We start from the raw sequence: 21789 nt of genomic DNA on the forward strand, positions 1-21789 counted from the left end.
GGTCTGTTTGCCTCGTCTCCTGTAGGAATCTCTCCCTTCGCCCACCCTAAACAGAGACACGCAGAAAAGGGACGTCTGGCAAATGTCTGTCAGAGTTGTCACACTGACAGTAACCACAGCCCGTGTCTTTTTCTCTTGGCATGTCTCCTCAAACTGTGTTTAATCTCCAAGTAAAGAAAATAACAAAGAAGTCCTACTTTTAACTTTTATGGTGGATGGTAAAGAGATGAGAGAGGGAACGAGAAGAAGAAATTCCGGTTGATACTTTAATGTATATTCACATACATATCCGTATCAAAGTAGTGAAGAGAGATTTTTTTTTTAAAGATTTTATTTATTTATTTGACAGACAGAGATCACAAGTAGGCAGAGAGGCAGGCAGAGAGAGAGGGAAGCAGGCTCCCTGCCGAGCAGAGAGCCCGATGCGGGACTCGATCCCAGGACCCTGAGATCATGACCTGAGCCGAAGGCAGCGGCTTAACCCACTGAGCCACCCGGGCGCCCCGTGAAGAGAGATTTTAACTTACAAAACAGGTTATGTGGTTTTAGCGTTCATCGCTGCTTTCCTGTGCCACCTGCTCCATATTCCCTGTTCCCGCAGTAGCACCCTCGCTGCTCATGGTTCCTTGCCTGGTAGGGTGGACCCAAACTGTCATTTATTAGTGGTCCTGCCTTAATTTGAGTTGTTGTTGTTTATCATTGACTTTAATGCTAGGCCGTGAGACCCCTGAGAGGTGCCCTGAAAGGTCCGGGTGCCCGGCCCCTGCTTCCGTTCCGCAGTTCCCACCCAGCCTGCCCTTAGGCAGAATCAGTCATTGCAGCCAGGGTAGGGATGCCCTTCTTTGCCTTTGGTGCAGTGTGCTGGGGAGCCAGAGCGGCCAGGTGGCGGTTTCCATTTCAAGGGCGGTGAGTCATGTTGTGTCCCTTGGCAGAAGGATTCCTCCTTTTTGAACTAAGACCTGTACACCAGTAGGGCCTAAAGTCACGGAATGGGAAGCCTAAGTTTTGCTAGTGTATCAATCGCAGTAATAATGAGATGGGTCACTCCTGTTTTCCCCTAGATTCCTAGACCTGGGAATCCTGGCAATGGGGAGAGATAGCATTACAGTTTTGTTGTTGATTTAGAGCACACGGTTCATTCTGGAAGACATGGCCCTAGCCCCAGCAGGTGCCACACTGCATTTCTCATTAAGTCTTCAAAAGGGCAGTGTACTGTGTAGTGTTCTGGTCAGCTAGCATTGGGCCTTGGGATGACGGGGAACACGATGAATTAAATGGGGCTGGACCATTGCCTGGTGCTCATCATTGCCTCATGAGTGCAGTGGGCCTGGACCTGTGCATTCAGTGGACGTGGACCCAGGGCCACGTTGTCTTTGCTATGAAATTACTTCCTCGGGCAGAGGAATGTGTGTGATACCTTGATGATCTGTGTCCAGAGATGGTAGTTCTGGCAGAAGTATTGCATGCGAGAAAGGCGATCCATCCATGTCCAGAGCAGGTGTCCACTCCAGTGAGAACATGGTGCTTCCCCTTCCGTGACGGAAGCAGCGCCCGTGCCCGGCCTCGCCGCAGAGCCGGCTGCTCCTCATAAGGAGTGCGGCCGGTCAGGGGCTCAGTGTGCTCTCTGCTGTGGGCAGTTGGTCTTCAGCAGTGGCTGCAGCCAGCTGATCGTGCTGCTGAGCCCCCACATACTTTCTGTCCCCTCCGGACCACCCTGTTCATAACCTCACTTGGACAGAGGTGGAAGGGCTGGTGGTAGACATGTTTTTGCCAGCGCCACACGCATCTTTGTGCTCTGTATCAGGTCGGAGAGCCCCGTCCACATACTTCTTCCCCAGACCTCCTAGCTGCTGTTCTCTGATTGTGTTCCGTCCAGGTCCCTGACCGTCCAGCCAAACCATTAGCCATCATTCACGAAGCAGTTTACATCTGTAGCTCCTGTAGCGGGTAGACCTGGTGAAAAGAACAGTCAGACGCACTGCTCAGCATTCTTCTTACTGAGATAAGCATACTTCTTACTTTCAGCACTGTCCTTCTGCGGCCCGGGTCCTGCAGCTCTGCACTTTTGGCTGGGGCCTGTGTACCGTGCAGAACTGTATGTTTACTTCAAAAATATTAATATATAGTCTGTATTTAAATTTTTCTAGTTGTTTTTGTTTTTGTTTTGATCTAAGATCTGACCAGGGTTTGTACGTTGCATCTGTTATGATGTCTTCCCAATGTGGAACTCCCCAAGACTACCCGCACTTTGGACAGTAATGCACGTTCTGGGCTCCCCAGGGCCACCCTTCGGTGGCCTGGGTAACAGAATTCACCAAAGCTGCCATATCCACAGTTAAGGCTTATTACAGTGAAGGAATACAGATGCAAAGTCAGCCAAGGGAAGAGGGGCACGGTGCTGCATCTAGGAGGTACCAGGTGTGAAGCTTCCACTTGTCCTCTCCCAGTGAGTGGCGGCCCCACTGACCTCCCCGCAGGGACGTGTGAAGACGCTCAGGTCATTGCCAACGAGCGACGCTCTCCCGAGCCTCAGCAGCGGGGTTTTTGTTGGGGTTTGGTCCTGTAGACATGGGTTATGGCCTGTGAGGATGGCGTCAGTTTCCAGTCACTCCTGCAGTGGAGCCGATGCTGCCCAGCGTGCACAAGTTGCGTCGTTAGCAGAGACTGTCTGGCATGACCCTTGGTCCCTGGTCAACAAAGCCACCCACTCTTTCCAGCCAGGACCTTCCAAGGGTTTCAAGCTCTCCTTCTAGGGGCAGAAAGCAAGGGCCAGACCTTCTTTGGGTAACATTAATTTTTTATTTAACAGCTTTCTTGAGATATGATTCATACGGTATACAGTTCACCTATTTAAAGTGCACAGTCCGGTGGTTTTAGCAGATTTACAGACGTGGGCAACCATCGCCACAGTCGATCTTAGAGCGTTTCTATCACCTCACGAAGGAACCCTCTAGCCTTTAGCTATCACCTGCTAACCTTGCAGCCCCCTTCCTCCCCACCCTGAACAGGCACAGATCTGTTTTCTGTCTCTGCAGATTTCCCGGATCTTGGTATTTCATGTGTAGGATCGTGATTTTCTGTTACTGGCGTCTTACACGTAGCGTGATGTTTTTCCGGTTCCTGTTGTAGCAGGTGTCAGCGCTTCCTTTCTGATTCGTTGCCTCCTGCTTCTCTCTTGGACAGATTTTACACGTTGTCGATCTGTTCATCAGTCGATCCCCTTTTGCCTGTTATGAATAATGCTGCTCTCGAGATTTATGTCAGGTTTTTGTTAGACATATGTTTTCACTTCTCTTAGGTATAGACCTGGAGGTGGAATTATCTGGTCACATGGTAATCCATATGTGTAATTGTTTATTTATTAGTTTACATTCGTCTGAGGAACCACCAGACTGTTTTCACCAACAGTGTATGAATGTTCTGATTTCTCCATATCCTTGTCAACACTTGTTAGTGTCTGACTTTTGAAGTCTAGTCATCTCGTGAACTCCAAGCAGTAACATCATTGTAGTTTTGATTCATATTTCTGTGCGCTGATTGGCCATTTGTGTACCTTCCCTGGGGAAATGTCTGCTCAGAACCTTTGCCTCGTTTTGGATCAAGTTGCTTGGTTTTTCTTTTTCTGGTTTTTTGTGCTATTGTTGAGTTGTAGGAGTTCTTTAGATATTTTGGATATATGATTTGCAAAGATTTCCTTCTGTTCTCTAGACTGCCTTCTCACTCTGTTGACAGTGTCCCCTGGTGCACCAAAGTTTTTATAAGTTTGATGAAGTCCAGCTTATCTATTTTTTCTGTGTTGCCTGTGTTTTTGTTGTCATAATCAAGAAATCATTACCAAATTTAGTGTCAGGAAGATTTTCCTCTATGATTTTTTCCAAGAGCTTTAGAGTTTTAGTTCTTAAATTTAGGTCTGTGACCTGTTTTGAGTTAATTTTTATAGAGGCTATAAATTAAGAGTCCAACTTACTTTCTTTCTTCTTCTTCTTTTTTTAAAATTTTTTTTTGGCATGTGAATATCCAGTTTTTCCACCATCATTTGTTTAAGGGACGTCATTTCCCCTTTCAGTGGTCTTGGCACCCTTGTTGAGAGTATTCTGACCATATGTGGGAGGCTTATTTGTAAGCTCTCTCCTCTATTCGTTTCAAAAAAAATTTTTTTTAAGATTTTATTTGTCAGAGAGAGAGCACAAGCAGGGGAAGTGGCAGGCAGAGGGAGAGGGAGAAGCAGGTGCCCTGCTGAGCAAGGGAGCCCAATGTGGGACTTGATTCCAGGACCTTGGGATAATGACCTGAGCCAAATGCAGACACTTAACCAACTGAGCCACCCAGGCGCCCCTCTGTCTTCTATACCATTGGTCTGTTACACTGTTTTGGTTACTGTAGCTTTGCAGTAAGTTTTAAAATCAGGAAGTGTGAGACCTCTACCTTTGTTCATTTTCAGGGTTATTTTGTCGGTTTGTAGACCCTTGAGGTTTATCCCATAGGAATTTTAAGATGGATTTTTCTATTTCTGCAGAAAACATTATTGGGATTTTGAAAGGCTTTGTGTTGAATCTGGAGATCACTTTTGATATCTTCCTTCCTTTCTTTGATGTTTTTTAATGTCATAACTATTTTACCACATTTTTCTGATTTGTTTGAAAAAAAGATTCTTGGAGTTTTGAAATACAGTGTGTGAACTTGAGCTTGTACCATTCCATCAGCTTTCTTTAGGACTCCATCTAAATGAAGAAGAGTCTTGTTTTCATACTCTTCTTTCTTTACCTCCTTTCTGCCAGCGAATGTTTTGCTTTTCCACTTTGTATACTCAGTTCTTCACTTTCTGTTAACATTCTGTCCATTAAAATTTTTTCTGTTGTCAAATACAAGAAGGTGGTGGTGTGAAGCTCACAGAAGATGTGTACATGATTAATAAATTAAAAGCATTTTGGATCAAAGCCCAAATAGAGATAATGGGAAAAATTCAGATAATTAAAGGGCATAGGAGGAGGGGATTATAGTTGTGGAAAAGAATCAATTTTGTATTGTGAAGAATTGTGCATATTTAGGAGACGAGACTGTACTCTATTTAATTCAAACTGTGCATTAGAGAAGTTGGGCAGTATCCATGGAGCACAGATTTAAGAAGTACTGTCTTCCCTGTACAAGGGGTTTGATTTGAATTGAATATATGCCCTGATCACTCGTGAGCTGGTTTTTAATAACGTTGTTTTGTAACACTATGTAACTTTGTAACACTATGTAACTATGTAACACATGCACTCATGTGGCATGGGTGCGTGTGGAAGTATGTATTCTGCTCCTGCTAATACACTGCAGCCAAGAGAAGGGCCTACCAGGTGTCTGTGTTGTCTCTGGTGAGGACCTTCACTCAGTCGGGGTCTTTGTTCTAGGTGAAAGTTAAGGTTTCTTCTCATTCTCTCTGCTGCTTCATACACCATATTTAAAATATACCCTTTCTGGGGGCGCCTGGGTGGCTCAGTGGATTAAGCCGCTGCCTTCGGCTCAGGTCATGATCTCAGGGTCCTGGGATCGAGCCCCGCATCGGACTCTCTGCTCCGCAGGGAGCCTGCGTCCTCCTCTCTCTCTGCCTGGCTCTCTGCCTACTTGTGATCTCTGTCTGTCAAATAAATAAATAAAATCTTAAAAAAAAAATAAATTAAAAAAAATAAAATATACCTTTTCTGTCTTTTAAAGATGGATTTCTTAAGTGAGAGAGGCTTCCTGTATGTCATACACTCTTCATTTTTACAGTCAGATAACTTGTTGGATTCCTGCTTCTGTCGCTTAATAGCTGTGTGATTTTGATGAAGTTTTTAGTGTCTCTTAAGCCTCATTTTTAAAATCTTACACGTGAGGATGACAGTTCCTATGTTGTAGGAATGTTTGAGGGAGTACTTAAGGTTTCTGTTAGTACCTAGCACATAGTACTCTATGAAAATAATTAGTAACTAGTTCTGAGAATTTTTAAAATGTATTATGTTGTAATTGAGATAAAGGTCTGAAGTTAAAATAATTGTAAACCAGGGAAGTTCGCATAAATAAACAACCTGAAAGAATAGAGAGATACATGCAAGGATCAGTACAGAGAAATAGTACAAGATAAAAAATAAGTTCTAGTGAAGACAAGGAAGCTTTAGTCCTTGGAGAGACCCCTTACTACTAATAATTAGTAACCTAGTTTCTAATTTTTACCTGGTTCTGTCAATAATGACATTTTAGAAGTATTCTGTTTACATTCTATCTTCTTTTTTTTTTTTTTTAAGATTTTATTTATTTATTTGACAGACAGAGAGCACAAGTAGACAGAGAGGCAGGCAGAGAGAGAGAGGGAAGCAGGCTCCCTGCTGAGCAGAGAGCCTGATGTGGGACTCGATCCCAGGACCCTGAGATCATGACCTGAGCCGAAGGCAGCGGCTTAACCCACTGAGCCACCCAGGCGCCCTTTTTTTTGCTTTCTTAAGGTGGATGTTGCTATTACTGATTTGAGGCCTTTCCTGTTTTCCGATATAGGTGTTTGGTGCTGTAATTGTCCCTCCAAGGACTACTTCAGCAACATCCCACAAATTCACCTATATTTTACTGTACTTCAAAATAGGTTCTGATTTTCTTACTTATTTATTTGGTAGATACATGGGTTATTTGGAACTGGGCTATTTAATTTCCAAATACTTGGCAGTTTTCCAAACGCGTTTCTGCTGGGGTTTCTAATTTAATTCCACTGTGTTCAGTGCACATACTTTATGTTACTGGACTCCCTTTAAATTTCTTAGGACTTGGGTTACGACCACAGATTCATCTCTTGGTAAATGTTCTCTCTGCACTTGAGAAGAATGTATATTCTGCTGATATTGGACTTTCTGTCAGTGTCAGGTTAAATTGGTTCATAGTTTGCTCAGGTCTTCAATATGCCTATTGATTTTCTCCTGCCTGGTTCTATTAGTTACTGAGAGAGGGGTATTTAAATCTCTGACTACATTTGTGGATTTGTGTATTTCTTCTGCAGTTCTATCAAGTTTTGCTTCAGATATTTTTAAACTCAGTAATTAGGTGTACAGATTTCAGTATTGTTCCATTCACTTGATGGTATGACCCTTTTATCATTGTGAAATGACCTTTTATGTCCTTCATAATATTCTTTACATTCAATTCTACTTTCTCTGACATAAATACAGCCATTCTAGCTCTTTTCAAATCTTTTTAAATGTTTGATAAAATCCAGGCATCTTGCTTTTGCTTCGTATTTGATGATAAAAAAGAGAAGAGAGTTCTTTTTTGGTCTTTAGTAGACTAAATAGTACTTAGAACTTAGTCTAATGGAAGGAAACACAGCTCATGAGCAATTATGATATAGTGGTCATTTTGAAACTAATGAGAGTACTGTACCAGTGGTCTTGGAAGATCCAGGAAGGTTCTTTTTGGGGGCCAACAACTAAATCAAAGCCTCAGATTGAAAAAGAAGTGGGAATAGAATGGCGCAGTTGGGGGCAGAATTGGCCAGAGAGCAGTGTGTATGAAGCCTGAAGGTTCAGTGTTTTGGGGGACTGAAAATAGGATGATGATCAGAGCATAAAGTTAGGGATGTGATCAGATGTGACCAGAAAGGTCATCAGTGCCAGATTATGAAGAAGATTGTAATAGTAATGGTGGCTCTAGTTACTAATAAAGTTACCAATACTAGTAATAGTAATGGAGTCCTTCCTGTGTGTCAGGCATGTGTTGTGACGATTCAGCAAGATAACCTGCTAGGTAGATGGTATTGTTCTAACCGTTGTGAAATGAGGAAGCAAAGCGTGCAGGGAGCACAAAGATTAAATAACTTGCCCAAGGCTAAGACAGAGACGAGCCAGAACTTTGCCATGGTCATTCTGACTAGAAAGACGCAGCTTTTAACCATCATGCTTGTCTGTCTATAATTCAGTAGCCGAACCCGAGTCTGAACTTGCTCCCATTCCCAAGGGAGAGCTCTCTGAGGACATAAACAAAATAAGTAAATAAAATTTGTGTTTTAAGAGCATCACCCTGGCTACAGCTGATGTTTGCGGAGGTATGGAGAAGCCTCCTGGAGATAGAGTTGAAAATGTTTATGTTCTCTACAGAGCATATGCTGATTTTTAAAATGAAAGTAGTTCTTAACCTCTCCATAGTTCAGTTTCCTCATCTAGTAAATGGAAACAATAATGGTCTCATTCTCACGGGAGTAAAAAAACAATCACATTGCGTAAAATTGTACATGATAGATACTTGGTAAACTTGACCTGTGATGATGATGTTGTTGATGACTATTGATTGACCTTGAAAATCAAGCTAAAAATTTTAATCATGTTTTTCTTCTTCTTCTTTTAATTTGAAAGTTTTACCCTAGAACTCACAGATAGGACTTCAGTAGCAGCAGTACAATAAAATGTTAACCACTGCCTTTTCCTCACTACTGTTATTTTGGTTTTTCAGTTTATGGGAAAAACAGATGGAGACTATTACACTCTAGATGACATGTTTGTCTCCAAAGCAGCTGAGAGAGAACATTCTGGTGAAGAGGAAGAGAACCAGAGGAGGAAAGCAATTGCCGAGCACCAGCATCTTGCTGCACAAATGGAAAAATGTCTGTATTGTTTTGACAGCTCTCAGTTTCCCAAGCACCTTATTGTGGCCATAGGTGTTAAGGTAAGAAGTAGAACATTTATTGCTCCGAGGAAGCGATGGAGTGCCTTGTGCATATTGGCCTCTTTCTTGAGACTCTCACAGGATTCCAGTCTCTCTGCTTCTTTTCTTCTGTGTTTCGTATACTTTTCTTCTCTAACTTCTCATGATTCTTAGAATCTTCCTTAGAGCGAGTATGAATATTTAGATGACAGGAAGCTCACATTCTGTGTGATTCTGCCCTTCAGAGAGGCAGTGTTGGGTCATGCCTGAGGCTCTGAACTTGGGAGCCCGCCAGCCTGGACCTAGCTTCCGGCTCGGCCATTTACCAGCTGTGTGACCTTACTGTCACGGTCGGCACTTGATTCTTAGTATTAAAATCACTTCGGAAATACTCAGTCTAAGGTGGTTTCTGCTCCTCCCCTTACTTGCTCATAGAACCTATTTGTTTCTTTATAGAATATCTCATCATTGTAAAATGTTTACTGTATTTTACTTGCTTACCAAGTCCCTCTCCTAATAGTCTGTAAGTTCCATGAGGACAAAGGTAAGTCTTAGTCATGTACACTAAGCATGTATCCCATTGTTCCCCAAACATATATCCCATTGTAGGTCAAGAATATGTTTGTAGTCACTTATTTCAGTAAGTATTTGGCGACTTCTTATAAGTAAGTCATTACTGTGTATGTGATACGGTCATTAGTTGCTGGGTGTGAGTTGACTCCGATGTACTTGTGGAGCTCGTGTTGTAGTGAAATAGGGCAGAAAATAAAATAATACTTGTCCTAATTGAAGGACGTGTTGTTCTAAAGAAAATAAAGTGGGGAAATGGGATAAAATGATGGGATTTTTTGGGACGGTGGTCTAGAAGGCCTGTTTGAGGAGGTATTTTAGTAAAGCTCTGGAAGACAGAAGGAGCAAGCTCCATGAAGCTGGGAATGACCCCTGTTTCAGGAAGGGGGATCAGTGAGTGAAGAGCCCTGAGGAGAGAATGTGCTTGGCATTCATGGAGCGGGGAGGCCAGTGTAGCTGGAGTGGAGAGGGAGAGGAAGCTGAGTGAACGAGAGCTGGTTCAGGAACTGAGAGCGGGGGCACTGTCCATACGCGTGTTTATGTATTATGTATTAATTTGTTTCTCATGTACATGAGATACACCTTATGAATCCAAAGAACTGGTGTTGGCTTTTCCATTCCAATGCTAGTGTTTAATATTTGTGTAAGACTGTCAACTTATCAGTTTGTATTTTCGTTTCTTTATTTCCTTACCCTTCTTCTAGCTCTTTCTTTCCTTCCAAACTTTATCAGAAAGGTAAATGTAAAAATCCCATTTAAAATTTATTCAATTAAAAGAAACCCACCATTGGGGAGGGGAAGCGAACCATAAGAGACTATGGACTCTGAAAAACAACCTGAGGGTTTTGAAGGGTCAGGGGTGGGAGGTTGGGGGAACAGGTGGTGGGTAATGGAGAGGGCACGTTTTGCATGGAGCACTGGGTGTTGTGCAAAAAGAATGAATACTGTTACACTGAAAAAATAAATAAAATGAGAAAAAAAAAAAAAAAAGAAACCCACCATAACCAGTTACTTGTATCAATTTGTTTGAATTATTTTCCAGACCTTTACATAAACGGTAAAATTTTTGTAATTACGACATTATGACTATTTCATTCCTCTTCAGTCTGATCCCCACCTTTTATATAGGAACATAGGAACATAGGCATAGGAACAGATCAGACATAGGAACAGATCAGACATAGGAACAGATCAGACATAGAGTAACCCTTCGGTGTTTTCTGTTATGCTTGAGGAGAAGTTTGGAGTTTTTCCAGGGGGTTCTTCAGTTCCTAGTGCTGGGGACAGGCTGCATGCGGGGAGGCACAGAGGTGCTAAGTGTACGGACCTATCCTGGGCTTCCTGTGTAGGAGAAGTAGGCATTTCTCAGTCTACCCATGAAACTGGTCAGTGAACAGACATTTTCTGTTTCTTACGACCTGTCTTTTCCTGTCTTTCCCCGTCCTCCTTGGTGGTCCTCTTCTGTGGTCAGGTAATCCATACTTTCCAAGCTGTCTTTTCTAACAGTATTAAATCCTTCTCTTTGCCTGAATGTCCCAAGAGTTGGCTGATCTGTTTGTCTCCTTGTGGGTTCATCCTTGCCCTTTGGTTTCATTTATTTTAAAGATTTTATTTATTTATTTGACAGATAGAGATCACAAGTAGGCAGAGAGGCAGGGAGAGAGAGGAGGAAGCAGGCTTCCTGCTGAGCAGAGATCCCGATGTGGGGCTCGATCCCAGGACCCTGGGATCATGACCTGAGCTGAAGGCAGAGGCTTTAACCCACTGAGCCACCCAGGCGCCCCACTTTGGTTTCATTTAAAAAACCACTTGAGCCTCTCCTTTCTCTACCTATGCTTTATTGTGCTATCTTTGCTCTAGAAACTACCATCAACATTTAGCCTTTTGTCTTGGAATATTTTATTATTTTTAAAAAGATTTTATTTATTTATTTGACATACAGAGATCACAAGTAGGCAGAGAGGCAGGCGCAGAGAGAGGAAGGGAAGCAGCCTCCCTGCTGAGCAGAGAGCCCAATGTGGGACTCGATCCCAGGACCCTGAGATCATGACCTGAGCCGAAAGCAGAGGCTTTAACCCACTGAGCCACCCAGGCGCCCCGTCTTGGAATATTTTAATCTAGAAATATTTGAAATACTGATTAGAAGGAATTTCTTCCATGTCCTATAATATGTGACTAACAGGTCATTTGATTTATCCGAATAAACAATAGTAAATTATTTCTTAAGTTATTACTCAAGTTAATCATATATGATTTTGAGTTTCTAAGGAATTACTTTGCCATTAAGTTGAAACAATAAATAGTATTTTAGAGCAAGGCAGTAATTTTCCCTCACCCTGAATGTCTAATATTTAAAATTAATGTCTTCAGTACAAATATGTTAATGAACCGGTATTAGTTCTCATTAGAGTCACAGAGTTAGAAATAACTTTTGATCGTCAGCTGCCCTCTCTCCCTCCTTTTTTAAAAATAAAAGTCATCTATCCACCTTGTCTTAACACTGATTTTTTTAAGTAGGCTTTGTTTTTTAGAGCAGTTTTAGATTTACAGAAAAATTAAGAAGAAAGTAGAGTTCCATATACACGGTGTCCAGTTTCCTCTCTTGTTAACACCTGACAGCAGTAAGCAGTTTACAAGTTGTAAATTTGTTACAGTTAATGAATCAGTACTGATGTTGGCTTTAATTTTGAATGTGGTTAGGGTTTTACTATCAATTTAGATAAATTTCTGTATCCACTCCTACTTTGTCCTCTCAGCAAAGCTTTAAAGTTTTGCATTATTTTGTTAAATAATATTGTCTGCCGTATAAAATATTTCTCGCCAAAACCAAGCAAAAAATAATAGAAAGTAAGACCGAGCCCCTTTGCAGAATATTATTTATGTTCCTCATGAGCACTGCTCACTGCATACATACTAACTGACCTTTTTGTTTTGTTAAAGACAGTTTGTGTGAAACTGTGAAAAAACAGCACCAGTTTGTAGGTAATACATGTATTTAAGTAGCTAGAACTTAACCAGAGCAGTGAAGCCCTTCGGAGCACATTTCCTTTCTGTCTTAGTTGAATTAATTCTCTTTGCTCAGCCAGTGAGAGAAGGACTGCCTGGTTAATAGGAACCAGTTAGACTTCTCTATCATCACCACCCCACGTATTTTTTCATTCCTGCCAAAAACTGTGTTGTTTCAAGAAGCAAAAAGCTTTCTCACATCAAGGATAAAGTGTCATTCATTTTGCCCTTGGGTAAACTCAATCTGTGATATCCGTGTAACAGTTAAAATTGAGACTTGTGCTGTAAATTTCCGTTTATTAAAATCTATCTTCATGGCCTTTAAAAGTTTTAGAAAAATGTCCGCTATCTTTAAAAGCATTGAAAGAAAATCCATTGCTTGTAAACAAGTAGACCTTATGAAACGTTAGCCGTGTTTCCCAGGGCTCATTTGTCACCGCGGAGAGTCGTACGGTAACGTTTCACTTTGCCACGTTTTCCCCATAGGTGTATTTGTGTTTGCCAAGCTTCCGGTCTCTCACCGAGGGCCACTGCCTCGTCGTCCCTCTGCAGCATCACAGAGCAGCTACCTTATTGGATGAAGACGTCTGGGAGGAAATTCAGGTCAGCCTGATCACGCTCATCCTAGGAATGCTCCTGAGCAGTCTTTACAGACTGCTGTTGTAAATTCCAGTGCGTTTCCTAGACCTTTGTCCAGTGATTCTCCTTTCTGAACTTTTACACACTCATACACATTTCCCTGGTTATGTGCACCTGTGGGCCATGGTGCTTTCACCACTCACTACCTTTTAATTTTACTTCCCTTATGTGCTCCATGTTTTGAAAGCTTTTCCAAAATTATTTTTTATTGAGATATCATTGATGTATAACATATTAGTTTCAGGGATACAACTGAAAGTTTCTGCGTACTAAGTAAACCGTGGCGAATGAGTATTTTTACTTAAAAATATCAAGGTAAGATTTCTAATCCATGCTTTTGTGGAACATGAGATGATTCTTAGCACAGTGAGCTGATAGATGATAGCCATAAGGAAAGATATTTTCAGATAATAAAAATAAATTTTGGAAGTCAGAGGTTCATATCCAGCATTGGCCCTATTTTCCCGTAATGGAATTGGCCTCTGCTTCTGTGATTTTTGCTATCAGCCTTTATTGCTACACTTTTCCCTTTATAACCTGGCCCAGCTTTTGAATTCAAGGATTGTGTGTGTCTGTGTGTCTGATTCTGTATGAAACTGAAAGGCACAACATGGGTGAAATTGCTCCTGAGTTTTTTCAAGACCTCATAATGACCAAAAAAGAAAAGAAAGAAAACTCTTGTTTTTCTAATACTTGACAGTTGCACAGGGGTGAGAGGGGCCCTTAGTTAGAAACCGTGAAAACTGTAAGACTTCAGAAGAGACTGTATACTTTGTCTTTGTGTCATGCTGAGAGTGCTGAAAGAGGAGATATTCTGACTGCCCATTACGAAGTTCAGTCTCTTCCTCCTTTTAACTTTATGCTGTGAAAGGTGAAGGGCAGACTGTTTTAATGCATCTGTGGCCAGGTATGGGCCAAAATGTGGACAAATATATTTGATGTGAAAAACATTTTTTTTCTAGTGATGGATGCCCATGCAGTAAATAATTAAAGTGGAAAGTATGCAAATTTGGTTTTCAGGATGATTTTGAGACTTTTCTGGAATTTCTTTAAAAAATTTATACATGCTAAACTGATTTAACTTAGAGCAAAATGCAGTGCCAAAAAGATTTTAAGTAATACAGGAATCTAGTCTGTGTGTTTTATATTTCTGTAAGAAATTGAGCTACTTGATGGAAAACATTGAGGTGGGTAAAGAAGAAATTTATTCACTTCAGTAGTTATTGAGTACAGAAATACAAGATAATCCAGGTGTTATGAGAAATGTGTGCATAAAATCATTAATACTGCCCGAAGGTATGGTATATTCTTATACAGGTGACATTATAATTTAGTGGATTTTGTGAGCCATATGCATTATGGAAAATGGGATGAGGGAGTAAAATCCAAGTTCTTTAATGCAAATAACAGCATTATGGTTCTTTTCTTGTGATAAAAGAAGAAATTCTTACCAGTTATAAATTAGTATAAGATAGTGAGCAAATAAAGTATCTGATTTGAACTTATTTAAAGAAATGTAGTTTCTTCTACATTCAGGGGCACCTGACTGGCGTCTGTCAGTGGAGTTTGTGACTCTTAATCTTGGGGTTTTGAGTTCAAGCCCCACACTGAGTGAGAGATTACTTAAAATATCTTTAAAAAATTTTAAGATTAACTAAGTCTGTTAAATATCCTATGGTTATTCCACCCTTCTAGAGAATATATAACAACAATTATTTGACTTAGGAAAAAATACGGTTTACAAATGAAGGAGCAACTTCTTTTAGGTGATTTTTAGCTCCATCCTCTAGTAACATTTAAATTTAATTTTAGATCTTATTTAATAAAAAATGCAAAGATAAGTTTCAGCACAGCATGGGGGAATAATCACAGATTCTGAATAAGAGCCAATTTTTTAGTTTCATTAAATATGTATAGTGAAACCTAGGTCCCCTTTAAAGTTATTCTTACCAGTCTGACAGGTATGTTTGAGCCTGTGTTACAATCAGACACCGTAGGCCCATTTTTAAAGTCCCTCAGATGAGCGGTGTGGTGGTGAGATCACTATGTACAGTGGGCCTCACTGTGGAAAGGTGTGATGGGGCCATTGCACTGGGAAACCTCCAGTACTGGACCGTTAGGTGTCTTTCATGGGGTGATCAGACTTCCCAGAGATCACTCTTTTTTTTTTTTTTTAAAGATTTTATTTATTTATTTGACAGAGAGAGATCACAAGTAGCAGAGAGGCAGGCAGAGAGAGAGAGAGGGAAGCAGGCTCCCTGCTGAGCAGAGAGCCCGATGTGGGACTCGATCCCAGAACCCTGAGATCATGACCTGAGCCGAAGGCAGCGGCTTAACCCACTGAGCCACCCAGGCGCCCTCTTTTTTTTTTTTTTTTTGAATATTTTATTTATTTATTGACAGAGAGAGATCACAAGTAGGCAGAGAGGCAGGCAGAGAGAGAGAGGGAGAAACAGGCTCCTCACTGAGCAGAGAGCCTGATGCGGGGCTCGATCCCAGGACCCTGAGATCATGACCTGAGCCGAAGGCAGCGGCTTAAACCACTAAGCCACCCAGGCACCCCCAGAGATCACTCTTTTTGGCTCTTAGCAAGTGCAGCCCAAACAGCCTGCTAGTGTTCTGGCAGCCGAGTTGGGGAAGAAGGCTGGGGCGGTAGAATTTGAACCCTAAATAACGTCTCCTGTAATGCCCCTGTTTTCAGACTGTACACTCCCGGTTGTGTTGGGTTTTCCCAGCCCAGCAACCTACTGTGTACCTTCTCCAAAGAATAACCTTGTAGTGTTCTGCCAGTGTCCAGGAAGATAGCAGTGTGTTAATCGCTATTTTCCAAAGACTTTCATCCATGCCGTTTGCTTTTTGCTACACCTTCACTCTACTGCTGCAGCTACTTGGTGCTGCCAATTCCTGAGCCTTCCGAGGCTTCTGCAGTGCAGCGTGGCTCCTTCTCTGTACTCTCTCTGCTAACCAGCGCCCACACCACACACCATCCAGGGTGAACCAGCTTTCCAGCATTTAGGTCAGATATTTTGGGGTGATCTGAGTTTTGGTGAATCTTCTCTCATTCTTTCTGTTCTCATAAGTTTGGACTGTTTTAAAAATTACTTCAATGTCATTTTTGAGTGGTGCTCTGTGAAGGTTATAGAGTTAAATACATATGTTGTATGCCATCTCATAATATTTATCTTGGGATAACTATCTTTAGACATGTTCTATTTAGAAAACTTGAATAAATTATAGTATTAATGTTACATGATCAATTCTAAATAGCTTTGATATTTTTAAGTAAAATAATTTTCATTTCAAAATTTTGTGCTTATATTTACCTGAATTGTTGTAATGCGACCTTATACAAAGTAAGAATTGGCAACACTCTGCAGTATAGTTTACTTAAAATATATTGTAAGATATTTTAGTCCAATGTGTTTAACTAAATGAGGAACGGCACTTGGGTGAATAGTCACAGTTTAGAAATGTGGAAAATAGTGATTACCCAATGGATAGAGTTTTTTCCTACTAGAAATATGGGAAGTTTATGTCATCCCTCTATTAAGGGGTAGCTATATCTCTCTGAAGCATAAAATAGTTTTGGTATCTTATAATAATGAACTAAAAGTTTCTTCAATGTTTGGTTGTCATATAACTTAAGGAATGAATATTATTTCAACATGTATAGTGTATGTGATATATTGAGCTTTGGGAAAATCCTGCTTTAGAGGAGTGGATAACCTCAGATTATGTCGTTAAACTCATATTTTTAAATTAAAGGTTTTACATGCAGAGAGAAGTACTTCAGTGTGTGTGTGTGTGTGTGTGTGTGTGTGTGTGTGTGTGTGTGTATCCTCCTTGAAACTGTTTGCATGATGTTTATATATAACACTGAGCAATTCTTGTATCACTGCTAACTTAAGTCTTTTGAGTTTTGATTTTTAATTCATGACCTCTGGAGTCTGTCTTCTTCACTGTTATCCAGAGAGTATCCAAAATGAGCATCCAAACCGTTAAAGCAGGAATGGGCTGTAAGCAAACATTGTTATGCTACTGCTTTTTATCCATTTTCTACCTTCTTCAAAAAAGCTTAGTTTTAAAATATGTAGTTCTAATCTAGTGATGATTTTCCTTTGTCTTTATTTTTTGAAAGATTTTATTTATTTCTTAGAGAGTGAGAGAGCATGAGCGGCGTGGTGGGCAGAGGGAGAGGGAGCAGCACGACTCCCCACTGAGCAGGGAGCCAACGCTGCGCTTGATCCCAGGGCCCTGAGTTCGTGACCTGAGCCACCCAGGTGCCCCGATTTTCCTTTTTCTAACATGTAAGACTATCTTACCACAAAACTTGGTAATGAAATAAATAACAATTAATTGAATATATTCATAATAAGAATTCAGAAACATAGTAACAAAACAGAGACAATCTAAAAACCTATGTTATAGAACCATTTGTATTTTCCCATTAGGTTTTGTGTTTTAATTTTTTTGTGCATGTGTACAAGGCCTATGAAGGTAACCGTTGGGACATACAGTTGAGTGGAGGGAAGAATGTGGTTAACGGTCATCACTTCTGGTTCATCCGCAGTTTCGGTCCCATCACCGATGTCTGCGGATTGCCTGTCTTAGTGTTCTTCACTGCTGTTGCAAACAAAACCTGATTCACAGTGCTGGAGAGAGCAAGGGTGCATTTCTTTCTTTCTTTTTTTTTTTTTAATTTTTTATTTGAGAAAGAGAGAGTACACGAACACAGGTAGAGGGGCAGAGTGGGGAGAGCCTCCCCCCACCCTGCATACTTCCTACTAAGCAGGGAGCCCAATGCAGAGCTCGATCTTGGGACCCTGAGATCATCACCTGAGCTGAAGGCAGACGCCCAACTGACTGAGCCACCCAGGTGCCCCAAAAGTTAATTTCTTATGTCATATTCCTGTGGGTTGGGCAATTCTCCAAGGCAGATTGCCTGTAGACATTCAGTCAGGTATCCACACTCCTTCCATGATAAGGCTCTCCTGTGGTGGAGTCCTTCTTTTTCAGCCCTTGGATGAAAGAAAATACAAAGGCACACTACCCCTTAACTGTTTCAAGTGACACATAAGCCACTTGTCACACAAGCGGCACTACCACTTCTATATGCATTCCATTGCCCAGAATTAAATGTGTCCCCACCCAAGTCTCAGGGAAGCTTGGAAATTTAGTCGTCTTTTTTCGCTCAGGAAGAGGAAAGTGAAATAGTTTAATGAAAACAGCTTTTGGGGGAAGGGTTTTTTTTTATCTGCAGAAATCAAATTAGAGCTTTGGCAACTGCAAAATTTGAATGATTAATTTTACCATGTAGCTATCCAGGTCAATAGTTTATATTTTATTATTTTTTATCATAATTTAACCTCATTTGTGTGTGCAATATCTCCATTAATTTAATTTTATCTAATACCAATGTCAGAGAATTTTTAAAAGGGGAAACAATCATCTTTAATCATTTATAATGAGTTATCTCATGGTCTCCTTATAATGAGATTATAGGTGAAAAGTCTACAACCCCGTAGGCTATTAGCCAAGGCTTTGGGGTTTACCAACAAATGGAGTGTCTACGGTAAAGAGACTGTGTTGAATTTCTCTGTAGCCGTGGTCAGAAACAAAGAGCAAATCCTGTATCCATTGATTACTAGGTGTCTTTCTAGTTGACGTCAAGTTACAGTTACTTGATTTCTTTTTTTTTCTACTTGCTCTTATTTTCTAAAATGAATATAAAACAGAAAAACAATGAGTGATCAGTACTAAGTGATTATGGGAGACCTGGGCAGAATTCCAGAACTCCCGTCCCCTATGCAGCCATAAACAGTTGCCTCTCGCCGTTCCGGGCATCAGTGGAGGCTTGCTGGGGAGTCTGTGTACCCATCTCCACGTGGCTGTCCCGGACAGTGTCTGAGTGACAGCCTGGTTGAATCTCTGGGGAGTCATGCTGAGTGAAGAACAGCAACCTCAAAAGATGCTGTGGTTGCATTCATAGAACACTCTGGAAATGCTAGGGTTACAGAAGAAGAGAGCCCACTGGTGGCAGCTGCTGTGATGGGAGAGAATGTGGCTGTGAGCAGGCGGTGGGAGGGATCCTCACAGGGCTGGAGTTGCTCTGTCTCTCGACTGTATCCACGTCGATATCCTGGTTGTGATACTGGACTGCGGTTTTGTAATGTGTTACCATTGGGGGAAACTGGGTTAAAGGCATATGGGATCTCTCTGTATTTTCTTCAATGTGATCTACAATCATAATTTAAAAATTTTAAATATTTGAAAGTTATAAATCAGCTCACAAATTTAAGTAAATAATGCGTCTTCCTCCTCCTTAGGCAAATATAGTAGCACTTTACAAACATATGACACTCCACAAGGCCACGTTTGAATTTAGGATTCTTAGACACCTTGGTGGTGTGGGGAATTGGCTTCTGGCTCCTAGTCTTCAGCCTGGCCCCTTTTCTTCCCCCGCTGAAACCCCTGGCTTCATCCTGCTCTACACAGGCTGTCCCGTGAATCCATGTGGACGTCCCAGACGTGCACGTCTGAGCTCCACAAACAACTGTCCCCCAGGCCTACGAGTGTGAAATAAGTAAGGAAATAAGCAAGTAGAAGATAGGAAGAAGGAGGGGTGTTATAACAATGTTGAGTTCTTTGGGAAAAGAAATTACTCTTACTTTTCAACTTTAGCATGTTTGACTTTCATACACTTGCTAGGACACGATTCTCTGTGAAAATAGGGGACCATTGAATGCGCAAGGTTACCGGTGAAGGGTCGGCAGACATACATGGGAACCAGCAGAGAGAGATGCTGTGAGCCCAGACAGACGATTGGCAGGAAGTTCCACGCCTATCTTCTACGAGGACCTTTTTTGGCTTGTGGATGTTTTCTTCTGATTTTACTGTCAGTTCTGCATATTTTACTACTTGTGTTTGTTTTTCTCTCTTCCTTTACTTATTTTAGTTTATTGGAACCATTTCCAATATATACATAAAACTGTGCAGAGTAGTTCCAATTTTTAAAGAAATGTTGCTTAAATATGTGAAATTATGTAGTAGATTTAGAAAGTAAAGTAACTATAAGGTAACAGTACAGAATTTAACTGTTGTTTGCTTACTTATTTTTTATATTTTTAAAGGGATCGAGTTTACCTTTTACTGTTTTCATAGTTTGTATTTTTTTCAAGTGCTTTATTTACCTAATCATGTTCCTTCCTTCAGATGTTCAGAAAATCATTGGTAAAGATGTTTGAAGATAAAGGACTGGACTGCATCTTTTTGGAAACATATATGGGCATGAAAAAGCATTGTCATATGGTTTATGAGTGCATTCCTCTTCCGAAGGAAGTGGGCGAGATGGCTCCCATCTATTTTAAGGTATTTGGGGATGGTCTTTGCATGCATACTTTTCCACTATCTTGCTGTTTCACGAATATGATTACCTTTTTTCCTTGTATTTTTTTCCTTATGTACTTGGATCAAATTCCATCAAAGGAAATGAAGTAAAGCACACAAAAAAAATTCTGCTGTATTACAAAATTCTGTGGAGAGACATTTAGAACTTTGACCTTTAAAAAGCATGCTTATTTATAAGTATGAATAAACTGTCAAATGGTCAATTATAGTTTCTAATTTCTCATTTCTCAAATGAAAAATCAGGGTTTTCCGTTGAAGTACTTTCAAGTCAAAATTATAGTCCTAATTCTAGAAAACCTACTGAAATTCACAAGACCTAACAATAGTTACATACAAACAGTACAGGTTACAATTGCTGAGATAAGTTACTGCTCTTTTAGTATTTAATGCCTCATTGTGCTATTTGCCAGAAGAAACCAGTGTCCAACCTTGATGTACATTTTTTGGACATGTGGTTACTAGAGTTTTTCATCAGTTAAGTGTCATAATATTCAGGCCGCTTTTACTGAATAGCATGGTTTGCTACTGAGCTGAATGCAGTGTGACTTACAGACTAGCATAAATGCTTATGTGTAGAGCCATGTGTGAATTAGTAACACGTGCAGGGAACAAAGGAGGTCGTGTTTGCGAAGTGCTATAGAAAGACTTTCCAATGCAACATTTAGACAATACAGGATGGTCAAGTTCATTAATATGGACTGTACATCCAATAAGAAAGATTATAAGACCTATTAAGGTTAATGAGACAATGAAAGTCTACTTTCTCTGTAGAGATTTTTCCCTAAGATTTATTTATTTACTTGAGAGAGAGAGGATGCGTGCATGCATGAGAGGGGGAGAGGGAGAAAGAAGCGTCAGGAAGACTTCCCGCTGAGCACAGAGCCTGACACAGGGCTTGATCCCAGGACACCGAGATCATAACCTGAGCTGAAATCAAGAGTCAGCTGCCTAAGCGACTAAGCCACCCAGGTGCCTCAAGATATTTTTTTAAGTCGGCTCCACACTTAGTGTGGAGCCCAGTGCGGGGCTTGAACTCATGACCTCCAGTTCAAAGACCTGAGCTGAGATCAAGAGTTGGACACTTAACTGAATGAGCCACCCAGGTACCCCTCTCTAGAGATTTTTAAAAACAACTGACTCTTGGATTTTAAGGATTATACTGTTAAAATAGAATGAGCTGGATAATCCCCAAACTCAGGCTAGTTCTGTGTTAAACAGAATCAGGTGGGAAAGAGGTTATTATACTTTTCTTTAAAAAAAATTTTTTTTTGGTACTTCCTCAGGAGAGTCTTAGGTGATAGTGACTGTCGGCATTGAGGAAATAGGGTGGGTGTGAAACAGCCACGGTCAGCTTCTGCTCGGTGACAGAGATGTCATCCGTCAGCAGGAGGCTGGGTCGCTTGTACACTGAACCTCCGGCCTGATCAGTAAAGATGCATTTACTTGATCTGGCTTCAGTTTTATATTGAATATGCTACCGTCTAGTGTCAACACAAGCACCAGCCCATGCCTGTTCAATATGGA

The 21789-nt window shown here is 40.9% G+C and overlaps 1 protein-coding gene across 1 annotated transcript in view; it reads left to right on the plus strand.

Annotated features, from left to right (window-relative positions):
• The window catches only part of CWF19L2 (CWF19 like cell cycle control factor 2), a 129963-nt gene that overhangs the window by 98875 nt on the left and 9299 nt on the right, over window positions 1–21789 (plus strand). Inside the window, exons 13-15 of the mRNA XM_046017196.1 lie at window positions 8452–8664; window positions 12706–12822; window positions 20071–20226. Of these exons, the coding sequence (XP_045873152.1) occupies window positions 8452–8664; window positions 12706–12822; window positions 20071–20226 (486 nt within the window). The remainder of the gene's footprint in view (window positions 1–8451; window positions 8665–12705; window positions 12823–20070; window positions 20227–21789) is intronic.

The sequence above is a fragment of the Meles meles genome, chromosome 8, assembly GCF_922984935.1.
Source record: "Meles meles chromosome 8, mMelMel3.1 paternal haplotype, whole genome shotgun sequence".
Classification (NCBI taxonomy): domain Eukaryota; kingdom Metazoa; phylum Chordata; class Mammalia; order Carnivora; family Mustelidae; genus Meles; species Meles meles.